Consider the following 20,661-nt stretch of genomic DNA (forward strand, 5'->3'; position numbering starts at 1 on the left):
TGACGAATTTACGCAAAGCTTAATCAGATCATGCGACACCTACATTAGAACTCATAACCACAAAAGTGATGATGTCTACGCACTTAAAAGCAAGATGCGTTATAAGCAAAATTATTCATTTTATTTCTATTTAGATTCATTTCAACCATCAAATGTCGTCAGTATATGGTAAGAAAGTTAGAGTTTTGTATATTTACGATGGTTTCAACACGCTATTTGACCAAAGTCATGGATAATCTTTTAAAATTTTAAGTTTGATAATGCATAGGGGAGCCGCGGGTAAGAAATGGACAGTCACATCCATAATCACATCCAATGCATGATAGAAAGTGAAGGGAAGAATATTGAACTCTTTTTTGTATTGCTTTCTCTTTTTGTTCTATTTCAGCTACTGGACGCACAAACACTAAGAGAGAGTTAAATTATTTCTCTCGCGAGCGATAAACCTCTACACTTCGTATATTATGAACCTGTCCATATCCCCCCCACTACATGTCCATTATACCCGCACCGATATAAATGTACTTATACTTTTCGGCTTGTTTTTATTTCAGTAAAAAAACATGGAAAAACACATTTTTATAGAACATTTGGCCAGTTATTTCGAAAACCAGTATATTGAACTAGAAGAAACTGCTTTTAAATTTTTGAAAACATGAGTTTCCAAAGATACAATTGAAGTTTTCCTTAACATGTCCGTCTCACCACCATCTCCCCTACAGGTTATGAACAAGTGTGGAAAATTCCATTCGCTCATTTCTCCGCACCTGAATATAAATCACTCTTGTATTTGCTTGGAATAATCATGGCGAAAAGAATGCAGCAAACAATCGTGAGATTGCACGATGAATCATTTTACACTCCCCGACCATCTACATTCGGGGCTGATAGAAAACATAGCAAAACAAAGAGTGGAAAATAACATTCAATGGATGAATATTCCTTTGGAAGAATCGCACGAAACAAAATAACAAGTGAGTCAAAATAGATTGAATCTGCGTGTATGTATGATTTTATTTTCCCTTGTACTCTTTTCCTTGTCAGCGTTCATGTGCACATGAAATCCACCTTCCCGCTCATCAATAACTTGCGTTAATATGGTTTTTTGCATTGGCTTAGATCGTTTCATACTAGAAACAAAAAAATATTGCAATAATGCACAGGAAACAACTCGATCTCAACTATCTACCTATATTTTACGATCGAGGCTCAATGATTGCTATTTGAGTGAAAAACGAATGATTTTACAGAGACACTCGCTGGCTCAAACATAAGTTTCCAGTTTGATTCTATCACCATCATTCCAAGAGGCAAATGAGAGAATTCAAAAATTCCAAAAAGGCTGATTTAGACGATGCCAGTCAGTGCTCTAGTTGAAGTCTCCAGTGAACAGAGAATAGACACTCTGTTCAAGTTACTTGTACCAGTATCGAACAAGTAATTAGCCTCTAAAGGCTGATTTAGACGATGCCAGTCAACGCTCTAGTTGAAGTATCCAGTGAACAGAGAACAGACACTCTGTTCAAGTTACTTGTACCAGTATCGAACAAGTAATTGGCCTCTAACTTGAACAGAGTGTCTGTTCTCTATTCACTGGATACTTCAACTAGCGCGCTGACTGGCATCGTCTAAATCAGCCTTAACTTAAACAGAGTGTCTGTTCTCTATTCACTGGATACTTCAACTAGAGCGCTGACTGGCATCGTCTAAATCAGCCTTAAGAGTAGAAGAGCGGAATCGAGACAGTATTTTTTCGTTTTAATTAGAGATGGGCAAACCGTTCATGAACTGTTCAAAAGAACTAATTCACCAAAAAGAGTGAACGAACGGTCGTTCTTTTTTACTGGGCAACAGTTCATATGAACTGTATACCCTGTTCAGAACGAACTGACCGCTGACTGAACTGTGTATACAAAGCTAGTTTGTGCTGAGAAAAGTAAATCACGGTTCGAACTAAATCAAAATTTCAAAATCAATATTTGATTTGAGATATTTTTCACAAAATTCGGAGAATAATTATTTGTTAATAAATAGCATTTTATAAATGAACAGAACAGTCTTACATAACATCCCACACTTTTTTATACTTGCTTTGACATATCCCTCTACTGTGCAAAAGAGTGAGTGAACTGCTCATAAGAACTAGTTCTTCTAAGTGAACGGTTGGTCAGTGAACGGTTCATTGAAGTGAACCGTTTTGCCCACCTCTAGTTTTAATCGAGAATGAGCTTTGGGAAGAGGATAGGTGAATGTTTTCTGTCTCAAATAAAGTGAGGCATAAACGGAGAATAGAAGGGTGAGTTTTATCTGTGAATGAGTGTTGTTGAACGAATGCGATTTTGCCCATACCTGGTTATGAATACTGTGGATAATGGCGATGAATATCATATTAAGTTGGCTAATATCATTGTTTAGGGTAAGGTGACATTGGCTCGGAGTACGCACGAAAATTTGATTGTACGAATAGAAACAAACAATTTTGTTCGATAGAAGATGACGAATTCGAACTAAGCAAGGGGGAACTAATGTAACCACACCAATACAACTCAATGTGGTTGTTTACTTTCACTACAGTTGAATTTCACTCTTTGGGCTATCTTTAGTTGGGCTCCCGTTCGTTGGGCTATAGCCCAACTAAATCGAAGACAAACGTCAATTCTGACAACGTAAAATTTTTTTCGAGGTGCTCGTGGATGGTGTTTTAGGTTTAAAATAAATTTTAAATGAATCATTGAAATAAATAAAATCGAATACTATTCAACAAAAACAATATTTATTTTAAACGTTTCAAACTAAATTAAACAAACCACGTAAATTCATTTTCAACAAAATGGTAGAGTTCTTCAACATGCTCGTTTTAGCCATTCAACTTCAGTGATTTTCGAACGTAGCGCGTTCAAACGGCATACTTCTGCAACATCATGCTTCATATAGCGAACTAGGCAATCAATCATCGCCAAAATCAGGATCTCCGGTACTAGTAATGGAAGTATCAAACGAATTACTTCCATCTTCTGTGTCTACCAACCATTCTTCTTGCATTTCAGGTTGATCTTTCTTGAGAACTGATGACAAAATCTCGTCATCAGAGAACACTTCACTGGTTACCCAATCTGGATTATGATCAGCATCATACACCTGATCTTTGATCCACAGATCAATATCTTGCTCAGATGTTTTTGTTCCTGCCAAACTGTCAATCCTGGACACAAGCGCTTTGAAGTCATCATCGGCCGCTTTCGAGTCTACATTAACAGCATCCTCCGGCAAACCATCGATCAATTTCTTCCACGAATTACGTATAGTTTTGTCAGATATCTCCTCCCAAGAGGTTGCCAACCACGAAATACACTGTTGAAGATTAATCTTCTTCAATCGTTCTTCGAAACTAAAGAGGAAAGTACATAAATAAAACCTCAATTAGAATTTGAATTTAAATTTTGAAAAAGCACAGACGAAAAACTATCGTGCGCATAGTTTTGTGTTTATATTTGGAATTAATTACAAAAATTTAATGTTTAATATTTGGAAATTTACCTTACGTGTTCGTTTTCCAGAATTAATGCGAGCATCAGTTTTCTTTTATACTTTCGCTTGATTGCATTGATGACCGCTTGGTCCATCGGCTGGCATTCAGCAGTTACATTTGGTGGGAAGTAGATCACTTGAATCAGTCCATCGTCACTCTGTAGAGATTCGTCAACGTCATAATGACTGGTGCAATTATCAAGAACCAGCAATGCCTTTGGCTCCAATCCTCTCTCGGCCGAAAATTTTCGAACAGCGGGGACAAACTCTTCGTGGAACCATTGACGGAACAACAGTCTGGCCATCCAAGCCTTTTTGGAATGATTATATGAAACGGGAAGTTCTTCGATGTTGATTCCTCGTGGTTTTGCAGCAGTGCAAATGTAATACAACGGAAGCTTTAGGGAACCATCTATGTTGGAGCAAGGCATAAATGTATACCATGTCTTGTTTTGCTTCCGTCCGCTTGCCACGGTCTCATCACAAGTAACGACAGAGCGTGTGGCTAGGAGCTTGATGAACAAGGCAGATTCATCTGCATTAAAGACTTGGGATAGTGTTAGCTGCATTTCCTGAATCTTCTTCTGTAGAACCTTCTTGAAATTTAGGTACGCTTCAACGTTTACCGATGCCTTTTCTCCTGTTACGGCTTTCACGCGCAATCCAAACCGCTGCTTAAAACGATGCATCCAGCCATCCGAAGCAGAAAAACCGTGCACCGCATAGAGCCCCCGGTCCTGGAACATCTTAAACAGCAGCTCCGCCTTTGCTTTAAGAATATCCACTGTCAACAAAATGTTGGACTGCCGCTACTGTAAAATCCAGATGTAAAGAGCTTCTTCCAGCAAAGGGAACGTCTGCTTTTTCAATGTTTTTCGATTATTTACACCATATTCCTTGAACTTGTCCACCGCCTCACGAATTGCTTCTTTCTTTTGGATTATTCTCGTGACCGTAGAAGATCCTACGCCGTACTTCTTCCCAAGAAAGTCTGGTACGCATGACTCCTGCTTCAAAATCTTCAATTATGCGAACCTTCTCCACCAGCGTCAGGAAGTTGCTCCTCCGTTTCCGGTTAACGTTCGTACTGGATCCTTGCAAACCATCCATTTTGAGCCTGGCGATCGAAATGAACGTATATTAAATCTACGCTAATTTTAATATCAAACTTCATTAAGAACTTACCAATTAATCCAACCTAGAACGAAACTCAACCACGAATGAAATAAACGCCAGTGGTGTGAAAACTTTTCTGCGTTTCCCATAACAACAAACAATCGGTGTGACCCTCGATCGATTTTCGACTTTGACAGTTCAGCCCAACGAGTGAAAGTCTTTCAATTGTCATATTTGGTTGGAATATGGTTGGTTGAAATATGTGTAATATTTTTATGGGACCCTCCTCCTCCTATCAGAGGAGGGAGGGGTGTCATACCATCATAGAAACATTTATTGTACTCTAAAATCCTCACATTCGAATTTTGGTTTCATTCGCTCTATTAATCCTCAGGTTATGCAGAAATTTGTGTTTTGTTTGAATGAGAGAGAGGGGGAAGGAGTGACGAACTACCATAGAAATGTTTCTTGTCTCCTAAAACATCCACATGGCAAATTTCGTTCCATTTGTTTGATTAGTTTTCGAGTTGTGCAGCCCTCTCTTTAGAGAGGAGGGAGGTCCCTGAAACTCCCCTCCCCCCCTGAAACTCGAGAAAGGAATAGGCCGATTTGAGTTGTCTTCATTTTCTTTTATTTTTTTTATCTTCGCTTATTTTTCGTCGGCCTATTTCCGCCACTTTAGTGCCAATCACCGACAACAGGGAGGCGACTCCACCTGTTCCTACCTATCAGACTCAACAACTCATGAGCCGGGCCAACTTCTTTTACTTCCCCTCCGAAGGAAGACGTAACCAGAGATTTTTCGCCTCAGAAAATCCCAACGACGCCAGCTGAGATTGAACCCAGGCCGATCGGATTGTGAGGCTGTTACGCTAACCACACAACCACTGGCGCCGTCTTCATTTTCTGTATCAAACATGTATTCCGTGTTACGCAGAAATGATTTTTGACTTAGAACTACGTCTTTCATTAAGGGTGCCAAATCAGAAAACAGGTCACGTTTTTATGAAATAAAGTTAACATTAATAACAATTTTTGCCACGAACGGATTTTGGCGATTTACGTACTAAACGAATCGCAAATTCCGTAAGATTTGTTTATTATGCTATACATTAGAATCCCCTGGTTTGTAAATGGTTAAAATTCATGAAAACTTTAAGCGTTTCCATTTTCCCATACATTTGTTCTGTCCATTTGTGTGCTTTCCCGAACAGAACTGTCAACACCGAGCAACTTATCGACGACCAACGGAGGGGAAATCGTAGGATTTAAAGTCTCCGTGAACAAAAGAAAAGTAGAAGAATGAAGGGGAATACTTGCCTAGAGTATTCGCGTTGACGGCGGAATGGTGTCGACATCTGGATACGATATTAGTTTGTATGAGGCCAACTATTCTCTATCAGATTAGTCGACCCTAAAGCAGGTTTAAATAGCAAAAATTTGTACGATTTTTTTTGGCGTTATTTAACTACTAGAAGTACGTTGTTCTGACTCTAATTTAAACTATTTTCTATGAATTTTTCAGATATTCTCACCAAAACCTACCATTATAATACAAATTTATCTTTAGACACAATTTGTGTATGATATTTTCTCACTACTTGCAAGCAAAAGTGATTTTCATTTACATAGAGTACTAATTTGGTTTGGTAAAAATAATTTTCATTCATAATTTTTATTTTAAAAGTACGATCATTTCTTCTGCAAACCCATATTGTCATGCCTGCTCCCCCATTTCGTAATACGAAGCTCAATGCCGTCAACGCGGATAAACAGTGGATCTCGCTGAGGCAAACTTTCATTCGGCATCGGACTGTTGAGCAATCCAGTTCACTTTGCTTTCGCTGCGCTTCGATCTAAGATTGGACCCCACCAGTGGTAATCCAACTTGGATATCGTCGTTTGGTTTTTCTGTTCGCGTTTTTCGTATTGTGTGCTTTTCTCTCCGCGTCATAAATTGGACGCTTCGCGTAGTGTGTGATGAGCAAGAAGAAGAGGAAGGCAGGCTCGAGCCCTGCAAAAAACGAACGCATTGACAGGGGCAATAAAATTTCGAGGCAAGCGTCATCTAAGGATGCACGCGATGTTGGTGCAGTGAAAAGTGCTCGCACTGAACCGAGCCTTCGCGAGTGTGACACCGCATCGAACAACATCGAAGCAGGCGATTTCGGCGCGTCGGTCGAAAATGTAAACGCCGTTACCCAGGCAGCAACCAAAATCAAGCTTCCCCCGCTGGTGGTGAAGGCGGTCGCTCTTGACAAACTCATCAGCGAATTCGCATCGATGGGTGTTACAGCAGAGTACAAGCTGTGTGGCATAATTCAGTCTTTTTCCAAGCAGTTAACATTTTGTTTTCCGTCATCATAAGGGCTTCGTTGGTGCCTATGAGAATGCATCAATGCATTAAACTGCCGTTATGTCGAAGCAGACGTTAAGGTTGTGCGCCAAAAAATATTTGGGGAACACCAAGCATCTTGAATGTCTTACTGGAATGTTTGGAATGTTATAAGTTATTTGGGTTCGCGTGCCAGTCGTAAAACTGCCTTCAACTAGGATTGCATTTGCGCTAATCTTGATCATAATGAAGCATTGACACTGTTTTCGAGGTTGTTATTAACAAAAAGAGTTTATTTCGCTTGTTTAGTCACCAAGAAAGCAAATGTTCTGGAATTTTGTATGTGATTAGGTTTCGCTTGCCAGTAGCAAAACTTCCTCCACTAAGGGTGACAGCTGCGCTTCTCTCGAGCATGAGAAAGTTATGCAACTCTTTTCGAGGCCAGTTATATTAACAGAAGCATTTCTTTTGAGAATAGCGCAAAATGCTAGAAGTGTTTATATTCCTAGTAGTTTCAAGTCACCAATGTAAACCAAGAAATAAATTGCGACATACGATCAGCTAGTGCATTGTTTTGCGAGGGCAAGAATGAATCATCAATCAATTATCGTCAACTGATTCTACGATGAAAAAACCATTTCAGAGATTATTCTACTAAGCAGTTGTTTCTAAAGTTTCACAGCATTATAGAATAATATCCGAAGGTATAAACAAGCGACTAATATAAAATAACAGCGTAGTTCTACGTCAACAATGCGGTCGTATCTTGGACACAACCTCCTATAATTTTTTTTGTATGATTTTTTTACGCGATTTGCTCAAAATAACGCGATTTTTTATGCGATTTGCTTGAAATTACGCGATTTTTTTACATGATTTGCTCGAAATTACGCGATTTTCGACTAGGTCTGGAAAATTTCAGCAGAAATGCGAGCGCACGCACAAATGCACAAACAACGCACACAAGCACACAAACACACACATAGGCGCACAAACGCGCACACACACGCACTCATGTACGAACACACGCGCACATTAGCGTGCTCATACGCGCACACGCATGTACGAATACACGCGCACACACGCACACAAATACCCAAAAAACACGCGAACATACACAGACTGCCCGAATACATGGATGCTTCAAATTAATTTCCAAGTGACGATTTCTAATGTCGCTTTTGTTTTCAGAATGAAAGGAATCAACGTGAAACGAACATTGTTGAAGTTTTGAACTGAGCCTTAGGCGTCGTGCTCAAACTACGTAATGCGAAAAATCCGGATTTTGAACCGCCTCCCCCCCCCCCCCCCTACGTAACGCAATTTCCTATCTCTAATACACAGAAAGTAACGCAACCTCGACCCCCCTCCCCCCCCTTATCGCGTTACGTAATTTGTGCGCGACGCCTTAATAAAAATATATATTTTGGATAAAAAAAAGTGAAACGAAAGGAATATGTGCGAAAGAGACGAGATATTTGTCTTATCGAGCGTGAAGAGCAAGGATGGAAAACAAGGAAGCATGATGCGATCTACGATTAATCGCAAATAGTGATCCCCGATAATCGTTCGATTAATCGATTAATCGAATACTTCCTACAGAAATCGATTTGTTCACGACAAACTTAGCGATAAACCGCTGGACTTAACGACAGGAGAATGTGACGAAAATTCCTGACTTCGACTTCGACAAGGCTTGATTGTAATAGCGGGACGGCTGACTTCGAATTAAACTTCGGCTGGCGTGAAGAAAAAAAATACTTCTTTTCGCTTCTATGGTTAACGGTCTACTAAGTTTTATTGAACATAGTAACAGAATATATTGCCTTCGTGGCCTATGTTTTTATGGTATATAAAAGCGGAAATTATTAATTCCAGTTTGCTATGATTTTTATGTACATCGAAAATTCCAGAAAGGGAAAATAGGGTACTAATCGATAATTTGTTTCGACTCATAACATCCCGGGCCCCGTTGAACCGGTCCGGTTCAACGTGTCTTGAAGATCCTTGTTGTTGTCTTCGATGACCTGGTTTGCTCCACTTTCTCGATCCACCGTCTCGATTGGCAAGACGCTGACCTCAGTAATGGCTCGTTTATAAACTCCACGGCAGGTACGAACCAGTACTACACGCACCAACCCGTCAGTTCCGGCATAGGTCTTCACCACTCTTCCAAGGGGCCACATGAACGGTGGGAGATTCTCCTGCTTAAGAAGAACGAGGACTCCAGGCTGGATGTTGTTCGTTGCTTGCTTCCATTTTGAGCGCTGGTGTAGCTGTGAGATGTAATCTCTGGACCAACGTTTCCAAAAATTCTGTACGGAAGAACACATTTCCTGAAAGCGAGAAAGTTTTTTAGTGGGAACTTCGGAGACATCAGGCTGGGGAAGAGAGAACATTGGTTCCCCGATGAGGAAATGACCGGGTGTTAACACAGCGAGGTCATCTGGGTGGTCCGTGAGGGGGGTGAGAGGCCGAGAGTTGAGAATGCCTTCGATGTGTGCTGCTGCTGTTGTAAATTCATCCAATGTGTACGACGAGCCACCAAAAATTCTTCGAAAATGGAACTTGAACGACTTTACTCCCGCCTCCCACAATCCACCGAAATGCGGGGACCGAGCCGGAATAAATTTGAAGGAGATTCCCTCATCGAGACAGAACTGCTCCCATTGGTCCGTCTGGAACTGCTGCTTATATTGATGACGTAGTTCGCGCATCTCACGATCAGCCCCGACGAAAGCTGTCGCGTTATCGCACCGAAGCTCGATCAACCGACCACGTCGAGCCACAAACCGCTTTATCGCGTTTATACACGCACCTGACGATAAGTTCGGAACAATTTCGACGTGTATAGCTTTCACCGACAGGCACACAAATAATGCGACATACATTTTCACATTTGGCCCTCTCCCATACGACGGACGAATGTTGAATGGCCCGCAATAGTCCAGTCCACTGTAGGAGAATACTCGAGCTGGAGATAATCGCACTGTTGGAAGTGGTGCCATTTGTTGATGAGTGTTACTTGGTGAACATCGGAAGCACGTGATACAATTCCGGACGACTCGACGAACTAACAGCCTGCCTTGAATTGGCCAATAACTTTGGCGCATTGTTGATAGTAGTAGTGAAGGTCCCGCATGAGCCGTACGCAGATGTAGCGAACGAGCAATCAACGTACTCAAATGATGATTGGCGGGAAGCAGTAGGGGGTACCTTGAGTCGTAAGGTCCCTTTAGATTGCTCAAACGACTGTTTAGTCGAAGCAACCCATCGTTACCACAGAATATATTTAGATTCTTAAGAGGTGAATTTGTATCGAATACGACGTTATCGTTCGGATTTCCATTGATCGTGGTTAATTTGTGGAACTCTTTCGGAAAAGCTGTTGCTTGTGCTAGCCGAATGAGCGATTTGAGTGCTCCATTTACTTCTGTTGGTGTAAGTCTACCGATGACACGATCTTCTCGTTTCTTGCGACTATTATTGTAGAATCGAAAGCACCAGGCAACAGTTTTCAGTAGCTTCCCTAATTCTGAAAATCGTTCAGATATGGGATCTTCAACCTTCAAGCAGGACAAAACAATAGTTTGACGTTTTTCAGCCTCTACATCCGATTTCACGGAACGTGCAGTGTCCGGCAGGATTTTAGGCCACTCAGTCTCCGACTGTGTCAAAAAGTCTGGTGCGTGCCACCACAAGTCATCATCGATTATCTGACTTGGACGGATCCCGCGCGAGATTCGACCGGCTGGATTAAGTTCTGTGGGAACGTGCCTCCACTGAAAATCCCTTGTAAAGCGCTGTACCTCAGCGATCCTATTGGAAACAAATACCTTCCAGTTTGTCAGGGGTGCTCGAAGCCAGTATAGAACCACCGTCGAATCAGTCCAGAATGTGACCGATTGCGAGAAATCTGTTGTAGCACGTAGTTTATCCACCAGCTGGCTGCCCAACAATGCCGCACACAGCTCCAGTCGCGGCGTTGATAGTCCACGTATAGGTGCGACTCTGGATTTGGTGACCAACAGGTTACTGGTGATTTGTCCTTCATCATTAGGGCCAACCATGTAGACACAACATCCATAGCCTTTACTCGAAGCATCGCAGAAACAGTGCAGATGATAATTACGGCCACGATTGCAGAGAGCTCGACGAGGAACGGCCACCTCGAGCAGCAGAGGTAATTCACAACGAAATTGCTTCCACCAAGCAGTATCTTCATCAGAGAGTTCTTCATCCCACGCAGAATTGATGGCCCAAAGCCTTTGAATGAAGATTCTGGCGCTGATCACAACTGATCCGAGTAATCCTAGTGGATCAAAAAGCTGGGCTGTTTCTGACACCACTATTCGTTTAGTTACTTTCGACAGTTCGGAGAGGTGTGGAACCTTGAATCCGAAGTAATCACGATGTGGATTCCACAGGAGTCCCAAAGCAGTCACCGTTGATCGACATATTTCCATTTGCGATGAATTTTCCCAAAGCTCACACGGAATGTGTTTGAGGACTGTCTGGTTGTTCGTACTCCATTTTCGTAACGAGAATCCTCCCAGGCTGAGCAACTTGCGTAATTGAGAACATATTTCGACGGCTTCTTCTAAACTATCACTTCCGGCTAGGACATCATCGACATAGAAACGCTTGGTAAGCACTGCTGCAGCGAGAGGGTATTTATCACCTTCGTCTTCGGCGAGTTTGTTGAGGATTCTAGCAGCTTGGAACGGTGAGCTGGTAAGTCCGTAGGTCACCGTTTTCAATTGATAAATCTGGAGAGGTAATGACGGATTCCTACGCCAAATGATCTGTTGGAATTTGCGGTCCTCCGGGTCGACCCAAATTTGGCGGAACATTTTTTCGGCATCCGCCGTAAACACGTACTGGTACATCCGAAAATTTAATATAGTGGAAAGTAAAGGTGGCTGTACAGTTGGCCCAGCGTGGAGGACTTCATTAAGGGACAGAGATCCAGATCCCTTGCTGCTCCCATCGAACACTATGCGGATTTTTGTCGTACTGCTTTCCGATCGATGAACAGCGTGATGTGGGAGAAAGTATTGCGGGCCCGCGACGCAAGAACTCACTTCCATATGCCCTAATCGCTCATACTCGTCCATATATTTCACGTACTCATCATACAGGGTCTTGTCACGAATGAATCGTTTCTCCATTTGAACAAAACGACGTAATGCTGGTTCATATGATTCTCCTAATAGTGCAACCATGGATTCCCGAAAGGGAAGACGCACCGTATAACGGCCTGCATCATCACGGCTTACCGTGCGAAGAAAGTGATCTTCGACATCTTGCTCTTCTCTCGTGAAGCACTTTCCGACATCCAGATTTTCGACTTCCCACATTTTCTCGAGCTGGGAATTCAAATCTTGTTCCGTGACAACATGACATGCCACCGTTCCGACCGAAGGTGTTGTGTATTTTCCACAGACCACGTAACCCAGCACAGTTTTCTGCAAAAAAGGATGTTCATCAGCCAAAAGCATTTGGTGCGATTCAAGAAGCGAGAAAAACAGTTCGGCTCCAACGATCAGATCTACTTCATGACTAATGTTAAATTCCGGGTCTGCTAACGGTAAGTGACGTGGGATGTTCCAGCGTGAGATGTCCACATGATAGCTTGGAAGGCTAACGGTTAGCTTCGGTAAAACTAAGCAATCGAGGTGTTGTATGAATTTACCGAAACGTGATGCGAGAGAGATTGATACGGAGTAGCGGACGCAGACTGTAGCTTGTCCAATTGATCCGAATTGATCGACGACGACAGGGAGGGGCTACCGACGGCGGACGTTTTCGACAATGACGAACCATACGCCTGTGGTGAATTGCGCGAAGACACCACCGACGGTGCAAACGAAACCGAATACGAAGTGTCCACTGGATGGACAAAGCTTTCTGTCGAGCAGACAACCGTGCAAGTTGATGATGCTGAATCCTCTTCTTCCATAACTGCTGGCACTGAAGCGATCGGCGGAAGGTGTAGTAGGGAGTGATGTTTCTTCGTACATGTCTTGTACAAACTGCTGCGACAGTCCCTAGCCATGTGTCCACCACGAAGACAGTTGATACACAGCTGATGTTTTTTGACGAAGTCCAACCGACTATTTGGCTTTAGTTTCAAGAACAGCTCACATTGCGTTAGTGCGTGTGCCTGCTTACAATTGGGGCATTTGATCATATTCTCCGAGGCGACATGATTGGATGATTTAATTTTCACTAGTTTTGTTGAATTGGAAGTAGGTTGAATTTGCGTAGATTTACACATTTGTAGTGTACGAGAACGTTTGTGTATGAAGTTTAATAGTTTCTGATACAGCGGAACTTGATTCTCCTCGCAGTGAGACTCCCAATCTAACAATGACTTTTCATCCAACAAGCTACTCAAACGCTCAACCAAAAACGAGTTCCAGTGAGGCTCCTCAGGCTCAAGCTTGTCCAGGATGCCAACATGTCGGTTAAATTCATCAGCGAGTTCGGCAAGACCAGAAGCGGACTCTCTTCTAACATGAGGAATCTTGAGAATAGCGGACATATGTTGTTTGACGAGGAAGTTTTTATTTTCATAACGATCACTGATTGTTTTCCAAGCGATCGTATAATTATCCGAAGTTATTGTAAGCGAAGAAATTAATCGCGATGCTTCACCTTTCAATGCGCTACGTAGGTAGTGAAGTTTTTGCACCGCGGAAATTTGGGGGTTAGTGTGAACCAACGATTTGAATGGATCGCGAAATTCGATCCATTCGGCGGATTTCCCTCCAAATTCGGGAATTTTGATTACAGGTAGCTTGACGGACATCAAGTGGTTAGCAGGGGGTACAGAAAGAGCCGATGACTGAGCAGCAGAAGGACTCGAGGGTGCTCGTTCGGGAATAGGAATTTTACTCACTAGAGATGACTTGAGTTCGAAATAAAGGTTCTGGAATTCCTGGCGACTTTCCGAGAAACCTTCTTCCTGGTCTTCAAATGCATCAATTTCATCCTCGATATCTTCAAACTTTTCCCACAGTTGGTCTAATCGTTCGATGCGTATCTGAAGCTGATTAGCCTTACTTACATCATAATCGGCATTAAACTGTTCGATGAGTCTAGCAGAACCAAGGATGTTGTCCCGCTTCCGATATAGACCTTTCAAGTGCTGCGCATTCTTACGCAGATTTCTTTTGGTGGACGTATTCATCGTTTGCAATTTCTAATAATCTAGTTACCCACCTGCTTTGATTGCTACCACAAGCCTACCGTAACCTCAATTTATGGGTGAACGTTCTGGAATTTTCGTTTTTCTCGGCGATCAGGCTGCAACTAGCTGGACACGTACGACAGGAGATTTGGCGCTTCTCTGGCCAATGACGACGACGACGATGACGACAGGATTCCACGTGGTCCACTAGCGCTCCTGGCTGCAGTCTCCTCTAATCCAAACTGGCTATTCTTTCAGCGACACGACGACTATGGGAACTCCTCCCGGGTTTCGGCACCATTTACTGTTCAAACTTAGCGATAAACCGCTGGACTTAACGACAGGAGAATGTGACGAAAATTCCTGACTTCGACTTCGACAAGGCTTGATAGTAATAGCGGGACGGCTGACTTCGAATTAAACTTCGGCTGGCGTGAAGAAAAAAAAATACTTCTTTTCGCTTCTATGGTTAACGGTCTACTAAGTTTATTTGAACATAGTAACAGAATATATTGCCTTCGTGGCCTATGTTTTTATGGTATATAAAAGCGGAAATTATTAATTCCAGTTTGCTATGATTTTTATGTACATCGAAAATTCCAGAAAGGGAAAATAGGGTACTAATCGATAATTTGTTTCGACTCATAACACGATTATTAATCGAACGAATACTGCACAACCAATAATCGAAGCGAACGAATAATTTACGTCGATTAATCGATCCAAACCCAGAGCCAAAAAACCGTATAGCCGCTGCAGTTTTATCCTGAAAATCAATCATTATCTTTGACACTCTCCTAAACTTCTAAAAGAAGCTCAATGCCGTCGATTCGAAATTAGCTTCGTTTACGAGTTTAGGGGAGCGTAAACGATAATAATTGGTTTTCAGGCGGAATGAACACTTTTTTGATGCCAGATGACTTTCTAACAAATGAGAAATATGAGTCTAACTATTTATTTATCTCAGTGTGACGATTAATCGATTATTTGGAGTGAACACGTGGTCTCGCGAGATATATTTTTCCGCCAGCCCAAATACAGAATACTCCTTTCGGGCCCGAGTAAACTTGTGGCTAGAAATTACCTTAATTACCTTGAATTTATATGACAACATGTGTTTTTTGTGTAAGCACGTAAATATTTACTCATAAAATTTTAGGATTGTGGAACTCTACATAATTTGTATACAGATAGACTATCCACAGTTTGTGGGAGAATACTCATACAACTCAAATGGGTAATGATTATCTACTATCACAAAGCTGAAATTTTTTTTGACGTTTTGTTTTACTACTGATTCATTCAAAAAAAAAAGCTTTATTTTAAAATGTTTTCTTATCATGAGACTGGTTCACCATATTGCACTGCTACTAAAACCGTAGGCTAACCTCAAGGATATTTTTTTATCCATTTTCGGCGAATAATCAATAGAGTGCCGTGTTATGAAACATCAGCACAATAGCAAAAACAACATCACGATCATAAAGTGTTGGCTCGGTTATTCCAGATGACATTGGAATATATTCCATCTGATCATCTTTAGGAAGGTTAACGACCTTCAAAGGATAAATTTATCTTGGGAACATTAATTTGATGTTCATGACTTCCAGTCGGACGTTTATCCGCTCTGATAATAATTGTGTGGTCCCCACAAAGCATATATTCCAATGCCGTCAGTTCACTTAAATTCTTCGCATACCGTTTGATGATTAGGTAGGATGTTGATAATCATTTTCTGCGATACCGATTGTTCCAACAGTATTTATTCGCCAAAATAGAGATTGAATACCTGAAATTAACCAGATTCAACCAAACAAATCTGCGGACAAAGCAGTATGTACACTCAAAAGATGCAACAAGTTTTAAGGGATATGAGAAAAAAACATTGGTCGTTCAATAAATCTACTGCCACATATGACGGAAGTCCACGATATATGAATAACATATGTCTATACTTATTCATTACATTTATTTACAACGAAAAACGTAACCACACAGAATTGAATTAATCAAATATGTGATCCGTTTTATCTACAAAATAAAAAAGGATCTTAAATTCCATTGAATTCGAAAAGAATTTCGTGAAATCACTAATTGAATTATTATTAGAAAAAAATATTTGAAGAGAAATGTGAATGTTCAGAATTATTGGAATCTAAAAAACGATTTTGGGCGGGATGAGATTCGCCCAAATCTGCTGGTAATAAAATTAATAAATTGCATCCATTACCCGTCTGCTGTTTATCGCGCTGGAGACGACAGCAAAATAAAATCGACACGAGACTAAGTCAGCCACTCACTGCGGTCAGTGCAATAGAGAATTAAAAATCCCTCGACGAGTGTCGTAAGATTTCAGTTGATCGTCTCTTGTACACTTTCCGATCAAGAACTCATCATCCGCTCTATGGAATGGGATTAATCGTTTGTGACTTGCACGCACGATAAACCTTGAGTAGTAGAAGTAATGCTTCGAGAGTGCATACAGTGGGGATTCCTCTTTCATATTGCTTTTTTGAGATCTTGGTAGCTCACCGTTCCAAGTATTCTCTCTGTGTACATAGTAAGGAAAAAAGAGCATCGCCTGCTGAGGGTGATTTAAAAACATCCGACTAGAGGGATATACTTCATTGATCGTTGAATGTGATTTTTTACCATCACTGGTGAAAAGAGAATAGCTATATTTTTAACTTGCATGGTTCTGCGGACGGGAGTCTTCGTAGCCACTTGGTTACGCGTTCGCTTACTAAGCTAGCGATCGTGAGTTCAAACTCAGGGCCCTCAATTGACCATCTTTGTGTTATTATAGAATAACTACGTCCACGCAACCATAATCAGCGATGGAGATCGATCCACGGTCGAAATAAGATCGATTCATCCATATAACTGCTCTGCTCTGCAAGACACATCGGGCTGCTGTTCTATAAATAACCCAACAATGATCAATATCAACTGTCTTCGCTGTCCGGTCTGCTGAACAATTGAAGAACAGATAGAATACCCTTACGCCTAAATGGCTACTACAGTGTAATTTACCATAAAGTAATGGAACAGAAAACCTAACGCCTAAATGGCTACTACTACTACTTCTGTGTAATTTATAATTTTTAGAAACATAAACATGTAAACGATAAAAACCCGGCTCTGTTACAGATAAAATGCTAATGAGCCTAATAAATAAATGGGATAAAAACATGGTTCTGCGGCAAAATGAAAAGCGACAGACACATCATTGAGATGTGCCAATTGAAGTGAAATTGTAAGGCCCTGCTCCTTCGAACCTATTTAACTGAGTTTGTAAAAGTAAACGAATTATGAAAAACACCTTGATTGTTCGGAATTGAAGGGAGAAAAACAAATATACAAAATTTACTATTAGCTTCAAGATTTAATTTTATTTTCAATAAACACAAACTTAGGAAAATCACGAGGACGGTTCTTTTATTTTTCTTTGGCATACCACACATGCACACTTTCACATTTGTTCTATAAGTTAATCCTCATTAGTGCGTCGTTCATATAATCTAGGAATATTTACTAAATTATTCTCTCATTGTGCCTCATAATGATACAACCGTATCGCTTTGCACATACAACAAATATAATGTACAAGTGCATTTTTATTCAAAAATCATTGGGAGATCCACACGGGTTTTAAACTAAACCTGTTAGCTTGTCTACGCTTCGTCTATACTACTATTAGCTTCGAGTGCTGATAGAAATAATAACACTTTTGTAGGACCATCGAAACAATTGAAAACAAATAACAATATACGAATCATCGATCGATTTTCAATAAAAACAACTTTAGTTGGTATCACCAGTTAAACTCACCTTTCGCTCACGATATTTTGCTAATCCTGTCTGTAAAAGCTGCCGATTTTCGAAGCACCATGTCAGTAAAGTTAAACACGTGCAAAGCGCCCCAAAAAGGACATGGTATAATATCGAGTGTGGGCTGAAATACGCCTCGGAAATCTTGCACATAATACCACATACACACAAAACTGTAACGAACACTGGTCTAGGAAGAAAGCCTTGCAGTGGATTGGTATTAACCTCATTGAAGTGTTTGTGAATATAAAATAAACTATAACTAATGCGGAAGGACATGTTACAACAGTTGGCCAATATAAATCCAACCGGGCCAAGCCAATTCGTCAACTGGTACGAGAGCATTAGGAATGCAACCGAGCAGAACGCCATGTAGTAATTGTAGGTGTCAATTTCTTGAGATGTGTTCGTCGCGAACATATATCCTTCCGCAATACCATTGACCGCTAGCAGAACGATTGCCAGGCAGTGCCATCGCAGAAGGATCTCCGGTAAGCCTCCTTCAACAAAATCTGCCCCACCGTATAGAAGCAAAATAGTTCCAGCATAGAACTGTCCAAACACAAACCCAACCAGTGCAATGGAAGTCACTACTCTGAATAAGTACGAAAGCACCTGACAGGCCTCGTTTACGGCGTCCCGCTTTTGATTCAACAGCGTTGCGTCACGAGCAATCGTTTGAGTGAAATAGAAATAACTACTGTCCTCAATCGGTCGGAAGATGAATCGGGCAGCCAAACTGCCCATATTATTCACAACGTCATACGTTGCTTGCTCACTAAAGGTCAGAACCGGGCTCACGGACATAACGTATTTCTCCCCTTCCGTTAACACCTGCTTCAGGACGCCTTGTTTAGTGAAGCTTAAGACGAGCTTCTGAAGATCGGGATTAAATGCGGAATTCTGGAAGTAGATCAATGATTTAAAAAATACACCAAAACACGAAATGTTGATCATTTTACCGGATTCGGTAGAACCCCTGGACACATTTCTTTTATGGACATGAACGGGAAGTCGTCCATATTTTCGTAGTAGTCACCATACATTTCACGTAGTTTATATTTATCGTCGACTCGTTTTAATTCTCTCCGATAGTGCATCAAACGGGGTATGTACATATGGAAGAAGGCATAATTTCCAGCGATGATGGTTACGGCGCTTATTATTTGCGCTACGCCGAAAGCGTATATCGTTATATTTTTATTCAGCAGAACAATCACGATAAACACCAAGGAACGTATGAATATATGGGATGTATCCATCACAACCTTCAATTTAACGAAACAAAACACTTGCGACACGAAAATTGGTGCTTCAGCTGTAAGTTCGATAACACAAGCAAAGGCAATTGCGAAACATCCGAAACGATACTGCACATAATAGTGCTCGTCCACAGTCGAAAGCCAATTGAGCCATATGTAAAGACAGGGAATCGCCAGGATGAAGCATGCAGGAACCCTGAAACGGTCATCAATCATACATCGAGTGTATCGGCGGATAAGGTTACCATATTACGTGATCCAAAGCTGGTTTATCAGCTGGGCCCATGTGCAGTGCTTGTTATGGCGAGAGCTCAGAGCCGAACGGGTAATCGCTTCTTTAGACAGAAACAGGAGGGTGCTTTCCAAAAGAAGCAACCGAACGTTTGTGATGCCAAGCACTTCTCGCCCAACGCTTCTAACTATGAACGCATTTATAGCAAACGTAATGCATCTACACAGTATCTTTGCATAAACAAAATACGATTATTACCTAAATCTTAACACGATGATTAGCGATTCTTACTCACCTGGAATACGATGCTAAAAGACGCATGTTGTAAGCTGCTGGCAAGAATATTTCTACCCATATTTCTAAAGTTACTCTAGTTAGAGTGACTCACTTACTGATACATTTTACCTTTATAAAGTGAAAAATTAAGGCAAAGGCCTCAAGGACTGACGGCAATGATGAAGAACGAAGTGTTTGTTTTTGTTTTGTTTGTAACTTACATCTCACCTCATCTCACACCTCTCACACCGCATCATAGATGCCAGCTTGATTCAAACAATGTTCCTTATCATTTATTCATTTTGTAACAAGCATAGTTTATGTGATTCGCGTGTGTGCTTTTTCTTAACACATCGGTACTTTATTAACTCATTGTTTTGAATCTAAATTGCTGACACCTTTTTTTTTTGTTTCAAATTAATTCAAAATTATTCTTTATCGGGAAACTGGCATTCTCTGCTGGCATCATTGTGGCTGAAGTGTAATGTCACTTGTTAATACGTCGTCAACATTGAACAAAATACATAGAATAAGAAGGTAGTCTATTCCCTACATTGTTCAAGTAGTGGTAAGAAAAGAAAAAAAGCAAAAAATAGTAATAAAACATCGAACGAATCCATATAAATGCAAACTTTTTTTAAATGTTTTTTAAATTATAACACAAGAACTGTCTCAAAACATGTTTCATAATGACGAAATAGTAGTTTACTCAATTATTTTTAAATTTGAAACAGTAGAATTATCGCACCTGTACTATAAGAATAATGCAAAACCGATAAACAAATGTGTGGAGAGGTTATATCGAAGCAGTTTCGTCCCGATCCAAGGAGTGAATGCATGAGATGGCTGAAAATAACTCCGATTAGTTTATCTCATTTGAAATTAT

At 41.0% G+C, this 20,661-nt stretch overlaps 3 protein-coding genes across 3 annotated transcripts; all 3 read right to left on the bottom strand.

Moving 5' to 3' along the window:
• Window positions 1-2,946: 2,946 nt before the first annotated feature.
• On the bottom strand, window positions 2,947-4,638 carry LOC129773901 (jerky protein homolog-like). The gene is made up of 3 exons (XM_055777561.1): window positions 4,564-4,638; window positions 3,538-4,337; window positions 2,947-3,388 (listed from the first exon to the last, which is right to left on the bottom strand). Exons 1-3 carry the CDS (start codon window positions 4,636-4,638, stop codon window positions 2,947-2,949), a joined length of 1,317 nt encoding a protein of 438 aa, XP_055633536.1.
• Window positions 4,639-8,766: 4,128 nt separating this feature from the next.
• Window positions 8,767-12,517, bottom strand: LOC129775417 (uncharacterized). The gene is made up of 2 exons (XM_055780159.1): window positions 9,377-12,517; window positions 8,767-9,315 (listed from the first exon to the last, which is right to left on the bottom strand). Exons 1-2 carry the CDS (start codon window positions 12,478-12,480, stop codon window positions 9,141-9,143), a joined length of 3,279 nt encoding a protein of 1,092 aa, XP_055636134.1. The 5' UTR covers window positions 12,481-12,517; the 3' UTR covers window positions 8,767-9,140.
• Window positions 12,518-17,750: 5,233 nt separating this feature from the next.
• On the bottom strand, window positions 17,751-20,207 carry LOC129775421 (protein RFT1 homolog). Its single transcript, XM_055780163.1, has 4 exons — window positions 19,795-20,207; window positions 19,521-19,729; window positions 18,968-19,463; window positions 17,751-18,908 (listed from the first exon to the last, which is right to left on the bottom strand). The coding sequence occupies exons 1-4, from the start codon at window positions 19,852-19,854 to the stop codon at window positions 17,979-17,981; spliced, it is 1,695 nt and encodes a 564-aa protein (XP_055636138.1). The 5' UTR covers window positions 19,855-20,207; the 3' UTR covers window positions 17,751-17,978.
• Window positions 20,208-20,661: the final 454 nt, after the last annotated feature.

This window comes from Toxorhynchites rutilus, chromosome 3 (assembly GCF_029784135.1).
Source record: "Toxorhynchites rutilus septentrionalis strain SRP chromosome 3, ASM2978413v1, whole genome shotgun sequence".
In the NCBI taxonomy this organism is placed as follows: domain Eukaryota; kingdom Metazoa; phylum Arthropoda; class Insecta; order Diptera; family Culicidae; genus Toxorhynchites; species Toxorhynchites rutilus.